At 37.6% G+C, this 10,697-nt stretch overlaps 1 protein-coding gene across 1 annotated transcript; it reads right to left on the bottom strand.

The window, feature by feature from the left end:
- Positions 1 to 2,541: 2,541 nt before the first annotated feature.
- On the bottom strand, positions 2,542 to 3,200 carry LOC104453060 (phytosulfokines 4). Its single transcript, XM_010067560.3, has 2 exons — positions 2,957 to 3,200; positions 2,542 to 2,817 (listed from the first exon to the last, which is right to left on the bottom strand). The coding sequence occupies exons 1-2, from the start codon at positions 3,089 to 3,091 to the stop codon at positions 2,695 to 2,697; spliced, it is 258 nt and encodes an 85-aa protein (XP_010065862.1). The 5' UTR covers positions 3,092 to 3,200; the 3' UTR covers positions 2,542 to 2,694.
- Between the last annotated feature and the right edge of the window lie 7,497 nt (positions 3,201 to 10,697).

Here is a 10,697-nt window from a genome sequence, read left to right as displayed (position 1 = left end):
AAAGAAATCGAGTTGAATATGAATATAGTACGCATGATTACTACATTTATATTTTTTTAAAGGGGAAAAGTCACAAAAAAATCTTAAAGTATACCTACTGTGACACATTTATCCAAAAAAAAAATTCTTGCAACATAAAAACCTAAATTTATATCTATATGATACATTTACCTCCATCAAGGTTCTCCATTAGATGATTTTTCAGTTAAAACAACGTCATTTTTATTTCACTTAAGTCACGTAAGGTGCCATTTCAACATTATTTGCTTTCTTGCATCTATGTAGGCAAATTTTTAACTGTTCTTATTAGCAAAACTTTGACAAAATGTACATATGTCATAAAAGTACAAGTTTAGAATTTTTGGTGTTACACAAAATTTTTAAGAGTCCATGTGTCACCATAGGCATATTTTATGGTTTTTGGTGATTGTCCTTTTTTAACTATTATAATATGAACTGAATATATGTACGACTATCAGGTCAAGATACATGGCAAGTTCCAAAAGGCTCGATTCTAATTAGGAACCATAAATTGGGTTGTCGGGATGATACTTCGATCGAAAATGCATGATTTCTTGGATGAGGAATAGATATGACATGCATTATGAATTGGACGAAACTTGGAAGTGCCGATAAATCAGTGATGAACATCTAGGGTCCTTCATAAGTCCGGGAAATTACGTATTTGAAACCGAAAATGTAGTAATTTGTCAAATGCGGCATCTTCTTTGATAACCGGCAGAGTCACCCGGATTGAAAATGATGCGAAATTGAAATGCTAATTATGCAATTTGCAGTACCACTTTTGTAATCACATCAAATATGTCTTAAGTGGAGGAGCTTAGAAACCAACTTGTGAATAAGGACGTTCACACCGAACGTAAGGTGTATTTATCTTTATAGGAACGACAAGTAGGATCTCCAACCATGATGTCTATTCTAATTCCCGCGGAATTGTCCGAAAAGAGAGAGGTCGCTGCGGATCACGCATGATGGCTCTTTCGGTTTGTGCTCTTCTAATCATATGCGCTCCTTCACAACTCATGACTAATCATGGGTCAACAGCAAGACTTGCATCATTGCTTTGTGCATTTAGTGTTCGAACAAAATTTCAATAATCAAACGAACTTGAAGTCATGGCATCATCCAATCCCATATCTTCTGCCTTCTTTTTATCGTGCATGTAAATCTCAATATCTCCCTCCCAAAAGTAGTCCAATGAGCTGGCTTAGTAATGATTATTGCGACAAAGACAAAAATCTTGTATAATTTAACTTCGAAATTAATGGAAATCGGATGGATGGATTAAACAATAAAGTCTACTAGAATTTCAAATTAAATTTTGATTACAAAAGTAAAGATATCATATTATTTTTTCCCATTCAAAAAAAAAAAACAAAAACTAAGTAATTTCTTGGCTGGGGGTTTTCTATGATCCCTTGTCGTTATTGATATTATAACTTCCACTTAGAATGTCATAATAACACATTGATGACTATTAATTTTCAAAGTGTTTGTGCATTATGACACTTTATGTGGGAGTTAAGAGATAAAAATAAACCTGGATTACATTGAGATACGACGGATGCACACAGGGTCAACTGATTGCTCAATTACCCTCCGAAATACACTCCTAATTATGTTAAAAACAAAGTATAATTATCATTTTATAATGGCGGTTGGTTTTCAATGCTCAATTTGAGCGATGAATTCCGTTTTCCTCGTGGTGCTTAGAAGTAGAGGAGGATAATATTCAACTTAGACAGAGGCTTTGACTTAGTCCAATGTAGGTGGAGTGGCAAGCAAATATATTATGATTTGGATCAGGATGCTTGTGTGGTGAGAAGGTGCAATTGTTCTCCAACTCTCATGCGCAAAAACCACATGGGAACTCATGCAAAACCATACGTCAATAGGGACGCTCCCTAAAATTTATTCTAAATCTCCATGGTTTTGTCATTTATATCTTAGCCTAATATGGAAATTGATTATATGCAAATTGATTATATGCAAAAGCATTACATTAAATTCCTCTTTGAGCATTTCTTTTTGACAATCATAGAAGGTTTTCTTTTTCTATCGAGAGCTTTTCTTTTTCTCTCTATATTTTGACTAGCATAGAAGGTTTCTGAATGGGTTTGACCGTCTTCCACATGCTTAACCTCAGAAAACTAATCAAAAAAAGTTCAATAAAACTCTAATGGGGAATTACTACCAATGGAATTATATCCCGCTAATCAAAATGGATTCAGAATCATAATGTAATGCTCCGACTTCGAGCATTTAAAGCGCTGAGTTACATAGAATTAAAGGAGTCTTGGCCTTTTGTCCTTTTGCCACTTTGCAAACGGTTCTTCACAAATAGTTTTCTTTTACGGTTACCAGGAAAATAAGAAGAAGGAGATTAATAAAATTCTTTTTTACTCGTACCTTTTTATAATTGCTCTATTTTTCTCGTGCCCGAAAATTAATTAATGTCCATGAATAAGCGATATAATCCTTAAAGAAAAAAAAAAAAAATTGACACCACCAGTAAGAACATGACCCAAGCCTCCCATTGATTTGATTACTTTAAAACGCACAAAAAAAAAAACATGAATTTGGAAGGAAAAAAAAAGTATCACTAAATGAAAAATTGAGAAATGAAAACTAAAATAAAGTAAAAGAAAAAAAAAGAAGATGAAAATGATCTTCTCAAGGCTGGTGATTCTGGGTGTAGATGTAGTCGAGGTGAGCGTCTAGGGTTCGTCGCATCAAGCACTCCTCCGCCCCTCCTCCGCCGCCGCCGCCGCCGCCGTCGCCACAGTCTTCACCGACCTTCGGTCACAAACACGCGCAGAGACGACAAGCAAAGGGTAAAAGATCAGAAACGAACGGACATCTCGCGATGGATCGAAATGGGTTTCGAGAAAACAACTAAGTTTGAGGAGCTAAAAAAAGCAGGAAGGTGGTGTACCTGAGGCTGAGGCCCTGTCGTCGAAGCCGAAGCGGCGCCGCGAGATGCTGGCAGGGGGCGCGCCGCCGAGGACACGGCGGCGAAGGAGACGGCGAGGAGGGCCAAGACGGCGAGACATTTGACTCTCGGAGACATCTTCTCTCTCTCTCTTCTCTTCTCTTCTCTTCTCTTCTCTTTGGGTTTCGAGCTTTCTACAGATGGGTCAGACAACGCAGAACGAGACACGGAGAAGAAGGAGAACGGGTTCCAACGTATTTATATAGGGGGGCGTGGCTGATGAAAATTATTTATAGGGGCAAAAGTGGAATTACAAAAGTGAGGCCATGAAGAATGCTGTGTACTATATTATTCCTTTTGAGTAAGTTTTTTACATTATCTAAGTTCACCAATTATTCTGATTTTGTAATGACGCGTTCCGACAAAGACAATGAGAGAACATCGTGATGAATGCAGGAAGTGATCGCTTAGGCCAAAGAGTTGGAATATGGAGCGACTCCTTTCAAGCTTCTAAGATAATGAAAGAAGCGTGATTGTGTATCAAAGATGGGGAGAATATTTTTGAGATATAAATGTCAAAATTAGGAGATGCAATGTTTAGTTTTGCATTTTTAGCCGGCCAGCCAAAAAGTCTAGACATCTCTGATACAGCGGTTCAATGGCTGGGAGTTTTTGGCCTAAACTTGGAGATATCAGTAAGAGATGTTGATGGATTGCAAAATCTTCTTTTTTATTTTTATTTTAATTTGCCGGAGGATTCATGCTTTGTTCCCATAATTTTTGCTTATATTATCTTCATCTCTGGTCCCACACTGTCCCTAAGTCAACAATGAAAATCCATGAAAATGGGGAAAGCTGAAGGCTGCTTAAAAGATGCATGTAACTATCTAAGGACTTAAATTTGTGATTTTTCATCTTGTGGTAATCCTCCGGACAACATATTCTTTTCTACTTGCGTTCTCTTTTCTTAAATGAGCCATGCCTTATCATCCAATTTAGTCAAACCCTATCTCATCTATTGCTTGGCTTAGGTAGACGAAAGCCAAGAGCTGTTGTTCCCAAGCGACATGGGTGAAAAGGAAAATTTGCAGAACTAATTTTAACTTTTAACTTCTAACTTCAGTCACTTCCAACGCATCGGATGCTGAGAGCATAGAGGTCACTTTACTGAGAATAATCTGGGGTAGGCTTCTTCTCATTGTTCAGTGAAACAAGATGGAAAAGTTAAAATGCAAAATGATATTGGGCTTACACATGGAAAAAAATTTAGAGTGTCCAGGAAACATGGGCGAAGTACCAAAATATCTGATGGATTGAGTGTTAGCTGTAAGATCTTTTAAGATGAGACATAATCTACTATGCAGCACTCCTTCGAGAAGAATGTTTTTGAGATGACATGTAACTGAGGCATGAGGGAATAGCCTGTTTGTTGTTCTGGAGATTGTAGGCAATGGACAAGACCATGAGCATCCAAAGTGTAGTGCTATTCTTTTTTGTGCAAGGTCTTTTCCTTTTGTTGTCGAATCATCATAAGATGGACTTTTGAGTTAAGGTTTTCAGCTGGCAAAAATCTAAATTTGGATCTCGTTTTGTGTGCTGCTGATGGTAAGTCACTCGTTACTATTACTTTTCTTTTCACATGGTCAGAATGCCTATAATTAAATACCTTAGCTATATCCTATCAATTAAATGAAAATCAACGTCAAATTCAAGTAAACATTACCTCAACTTTAAAACAGCAAAACCAAGCTTCATACCTAACAAAATGATTCTCTGCATGTTTGTAAATCACTCATCAAAATGATTATTTAAAACTATCTACAACATGGAGTTGAGTGTGAAATTCTAAAACATTTCTCCGATTAAATTGATATTTCAAATCAACTCTCATCAAGCTCAACAGCTCCACAATGCTTTAATTTATGATTTCCATGTAATTTTAATAACTTCAAAATCAAAACTCGCAGTTCAAATTTTTGCATAATTTAAAAAAAGTTATTTCGACTAGAAGAATGGGCGTAAATCCTCATCCGGCATTACGAAAGAAGTAAATTTGGCCAGGTGAAATTTCCGCGGTGTGTACACGCAAAACCCTCATTACTTTTCCATTTTTCTTTCTGCTTTCTTTCTTTCCCGTTCTTACCCTTTCTTCCCCATTGCGTGCCCTCGACGTGATCTCTGTCTTAAACTGAGCTGAGCTTCCCATTTTCTCTTTCTTTAACTAGTTAACGTTATTTTTTTCCCATCCCCACCCTTTGACTCAGTCAAATAATCCAGACATAGTGCAATGGGACACGCTGAAAATCATCATTAAAGATCCATTCTAAAAATAAAACTAAAAGGAGATAACCTTGATTGAGACGTCTGTCAACATCTTATGATTCGAGTCCCAACTCTGTAAATTCAACACCTACCCTTAATTATGAATTAAACCTTTCATGAAAATGACCCTCTTGATTTATTTTCTCATTATTCCGCCCTCTTGTTCATATTTTTTTGGAGAAAATTCATCACGAAAGCGATGGTTGTTTTTAATAGTCAACCGTTATTCATGTGTGTACGAAATGGATGGAGAGTCTGCATAAGATGATCCAGCAGAGATTTCATTAAATAATGGTAAAAAAAATGAATGGATTAAAGTGAAGGGTTTGTACATACAGAAGATAATATGATTGGTTTTGTCCATATGTTGTACCGAGGAATTAGCCAGTCCTATTTCATTAGGTGTTTGATTATTCGAGTGAAGTTAGCAATGGCCGCTCTAGAATGTTAAGGGTATTCGACTCCAGTTAGAAGTTGACCTAACGTTGTAGACGCCTCGAATAGGGATAAATGAAAATATAATATAAAGATGCAGGACATATAGATGAAAATACACTAGGTTTTGTCTTGGAAAAACTTGATGAAAAAAAGTTTAGTGTGTTTTAGATGGGAATTCAAAAATGTAGTCGCCACGAGAATTTAAACAAAGAGAAAATTAAATATTAAATCGTGATCGTGCAATCAGATATGTATGAATTGAATATATGAAATCATGTTTTTGTTTAATTGCTCGAGTATGAACTGAATAAATACACAACTATCGGGTCAAGATAAGTGATTACGACTCTGCTTAGTAACGTTTCTGTTTTCATCCAATTTATGTTCTTTTATTCCCCGAAACAAAAAAAGAATATAAATCTGTTTGGTAACATCTATTAATTTTTATATTCTCCATAATAAAAAGTGACCAAGAAATAAATTTGGAACAAAAATAACAAGTAGATAAAAGTAGTTTTTTGTTCTCGGAAATAATTTATAGAGATAAGTTATTTTCTCTTCTTCTTTTTTTTCTTTTCTTCTTTTCTTCTTCTTTGTCGGCCGCCACTCCTACTACCGCCTACCGCTGGCCGGCCGCCATTTGCCGCGCAGTGGCTACCCGTCATTGGTGGTTAGCGGCAACGATAAAGAAGAATAAGAAAAAAATTAAAAGAAATTTTACATTACAAAAAAATTTTGTGAATCATATCAAACATTTTTATTTTTTTCCAAAAAATAAAAATTTAAAACTATCAAACACATTCTTTTACTAAGAAATTGTTTCGGAGAATAGAAATTTAAAAATATATTATTTCTAAAAAGAAAGAAATATAAGCTTTACTAAATGGACCTTAAGTTGCTTGAGTTTTGTGCCCTATCATCCTAGTTCCAAAAGAGTCTTTTAGTGGCCATAAATTGGGTTTGTAAGTCACATGTCAAAGTTACATGATTAGTTGGGTGAGAAGTACATGACTATACTAATTAAGAACCGGATGAAACTTGAAAATGCAAATAAGTCGCTCTATTCATACCTACGGAGAATTTGGCGTCATCTTTGATAACCGATGGAGCAACCGAGATTGAGAACAATGCCAAATTGATCTACTAATTAGGTAATTCTCACCCCCATTTTTGTAGTCACATCGAATATGTCCAAGTCAAGGAGCTTAGAAACCAACATGTGCATGAGGATGTTCCCACCCAGCATAAGGTGCATTATCTTTATAGGAACAAGAAGAAGGATCTCCAATCATGATGCTCCTTCTAATTCCCACCGAATTGTCCGAAAAGAGAAAGCTCCACTATGCATGACGTATGATGGTTCTTTCGGCCTGTTCCCTCCTAATCATATGCGCTCCGTCACAACTCATGTTTAATCATGGGTCAACAGCTTGCATCACTCCCTTGTGCATTTAGTGAGGCTGGATTTGGGTGGGACTTTGACGGTGAAAAAGTGAGCATCTTACTATCTTAGCATGCCAAATTGATGATGAGGAAGGGTTCGTTTTGATGAGCTTTTCAACGACAAACTTACCACGCCGATGCCTCTCTCTCTCTCTCTCTCTCTCTCTCTCTCTGAGATTGTTTGGGGAATGTCTCTCTCTCTCTCCGAGATTGTTTTGGGAATAATTACTCAAATAGTCCATCTCTCTCTCTCTCTCTCTCGAAATTCTGGGAACTAATTATCAAAAGTCCATAAATTTTAATTCATGGTCTAAACTATTAATTTGTTTAATATATGAAAATATCATTTTAATTAGTTCAATTTGATCCCTAAAATATTATCATTCCAAAAAATTAAGTTCATGGACAATAAATACTTGTAGATCTAATCCGATGTTATTTTTTCATCAAACATTTTCATATAATCCATAAACTAATTTGAATATGTACAAAAAGTTTGAGAACCATTTGTATCATTTTTTTCTTTTGTTCTTCTATATGCCCAAAAATAGCTCTCCTAAACTTTCTCTATCATTTCGACCAAAAAAAAAAAAAAACTTTCTCTATCATAATTTGTATGGCAATGGGGACCCCAAACTAAATCACAACAGAATTGCTGCCCCCTACGAGAAATTGTTTATAACACTTACAAGAATTTCTTTTTGATATTCCACCATGAAAACTCGAGCACGACAATGAAGTATCGTCTAGGTTAAACTACTCTCACAGGCCGCATGAACTGGCAGAAACAAGTGAGGCGATGAAGGTTACCATCTGAGCATTGAACATGCACAAATGAAGATCTTGTGACTTGCTGAATTTAATGAAAAACCTACATGAATGAATGCATCTTGAAAGATAAGTCAATCGCTACAATGCTGGGAGATAAACAAACTAAAGAATGGGAATAAGCATATTCATCTGAACGAAACCACTAGGCAGATTCTTGAATCCGATTGACTGTAAGATTAATCTGATAGTTAGCGGGGCACTGTCGGTCATGTAGCCCTAACATTCTCTTGTAAACTCCAGGGAGGAGATGATGAGCACTAAAGTCCTCCCAAACAAATGAATATAAACAATCATACAGAAAAAGCAAGACTCGGATTTTCATACTTCATATTCATCTGATTAGATCTACTAGTTTTTGGTCCAAATCAACTATTCAAGTAAAATTCATATTGGATTAATTGCACAGAACCAACAAATTCTAAAGAAATGATCAAACTAGTTCCTGAAAACGGGAAGAGTACCAAAAAAGTTATAAATAATTGCATTGGTACCAACTCAATCATAAATCTTTTAATTTGATCAATTTAATCATAAACATGTCCATGGGAAAAGTATCAAAAAAGTCCTAAATCTATTGCATTGATACAAATTCAGTCATAAACTTTTTAATTGGATCAATTCAGTCCTAAACCTTTTTACATCAGTACCAATTTAGTCCATCTAGCCAATTTTGGCATGTCGGCGCGACGTGGACATCAGCCAATGATCGGACACTGATGTGGCAATTTTTTAATATTTTTTTGAATTTATTATTCTTTTTTCTTTTTTTTTTTTTCTTTTTCTTTTCTTTTCTTCCCTCTTCCTCCTTGCACTGTTCCAACCACTCGGGCAAGGGCCTCGGCCCTCGCTCGCGCCGAGGAGGGTCACGGCCCTCACCCAACCTCTTCTAGGGCCGCCGGCGAGGTGGCTTTGCCCGAATTTGGGCGAGGCCAGCCTTGCCGACCGCAGCAAGGGGCCGACAAGGCTAAGGCGAGGCCTGGCCTTGCCCAAATCCGAGCGAAGCCGCCCGCCCGCAACCTGGGCGAGGCCGCGACCCTCGCCGACGGCTAACAAGGGCTTCACGACCCTCGCTCAGCCTTGCCTAGATCCGAGCGAAGCTGCCTCACCCGCAACCCTGGGCGAGGCCGGCCTCGCCCTAGCCTTGTCGTGGGCGATGGCCACCTTCACCCTCGCCAAGGCCTTGCAAGGACTGCGTTAGCCTTGCCCAGATTCGAGCAAAGCGCCTTGCCGGCGGCCCTAGGAGGGGCCGGGCGAGGGCCACGACCTCGCCGACCACCACCGAATGGGGTCTAGGAGGAAGAAGGAAGAAAAGAAAAGGAAAAATTCAAAAAAAAAAATATATTTAAAAATATTTAAAAATTGCCACATCGGTGTTCGGTCACCGGCCAATGTCTACGTCGGCGTTAGTAGGCCAAAATTGGCCGGATGGATTGAATTGGTACCAATGTAAAAAGGTTTAGGACTGAATTAGTTTAATTGAAATATTTATGACTGAATTGATAGAAGTGTAATAGGTTTAGGACTTTTTTAAACTTTTTCCATATTTCCACATTAATACTAATCAAATCCATCCAGCCAATTTAAGTAGGAAATTACGACGTGGATACCAATTCTAGTGCTCAACTAGTGGTTACGTAGACATTTTTAATTATATTTTATTTTTAAAAAAATTTTAAAATAAGTTTTTAATTTTCTTTTTCTTTTTCCTTCTCTTTTCCTTGCCTTTTCTCTTTGCTAATGGCCTTCGCCAGCCATTGGCCACATCCATGATTGGCGAGGGCTGGCCTCACCTATGTCACCCTTGCCATCACCGACCACAAGCGAGGGTTGGCCTCATTGGGCTGCACTTGGGGGAGGGTGAGCGTTGACCATGTAGGCACAACCAAGCGGTGAACCCCCCGCGGCAAATTTGGCAAGGTTGACCCTCACCCAAGCCAAGGGGACCTCATCGTGGCTTGGCTAGGCGATGACAAGACCTAACTAGCCTTGTCTTTGCCTAAGCAAGGATCAGTGAGGGAAAACCCAAACTAGATCTTGCAATGGGGGCCTCGCTTAGTCACACTTGGACAACTGATGCTCACCCTCGCCCAAGCACAACCTAGTGAGGCCAACCCTTACCTATGGCCGACGAAGGCAACCCAAGCAAGGCCAGCTCTCACTGGCCATGGATGTGGTCGGTGGCTGGCAATGACCAATGGCAAAAAGAAAAGGGAAAAGGGAAAAAAAAAATTATATTAAAAATTCGAAAAATAAAAAATATTAAAAATATTATTAAAAATATCCACATCAACAATTTCCGATATAAATTGGCCAAATGGACCGAATTAATATCAATATCAAAATATTTATGACTAAATTGATCCAATTGAAAAATTTATAACTGAAATTTACAATATATATATAATATATTTATAACTTTTTTGGTACTTTCCCTCTTGAAAACACATGATTTATCCTCAAAGTTTCTCAAAAACTGTGGGATATTAGATTAACCTACTCCTTTGTTTAGAACTGCAAAGAACTATTATTCTACTCATTATAACTTTAGAGAAATTGGAATTTCCCCCCAAGAGAAGTCTCTCTGTCTCTCTCTGAATTTCGGGTAATTAACCTAATCCTGTAGAAGGATATTCTACTTCCTTTGTAGGGCACCGAACGCATCTACTTCACGATGACTCCCATGACACAAAATTCTTTGGTCCATAAAAGC

Source organism: Eucalyptus grandis, chromosome 7 (assembly GCF_016545825.1).
Source record: "Eucalyptus grandis isolate ANBG69807.140 chromosome 7, ASM1654582v1, whole genome shotgun sequence".
Taxonomy (NCBI): Eukaryota; Viridiplantae; Streptophyta; class Magnoliopsida; order Myrtales; family Myrtaceae; genus Eucalyptus; species Eucalyptus grandis.
Note: the sequence above shows the minus strand (reverse complement) of the source record. Positions and strands in the feature narration are given on the sequence as shown.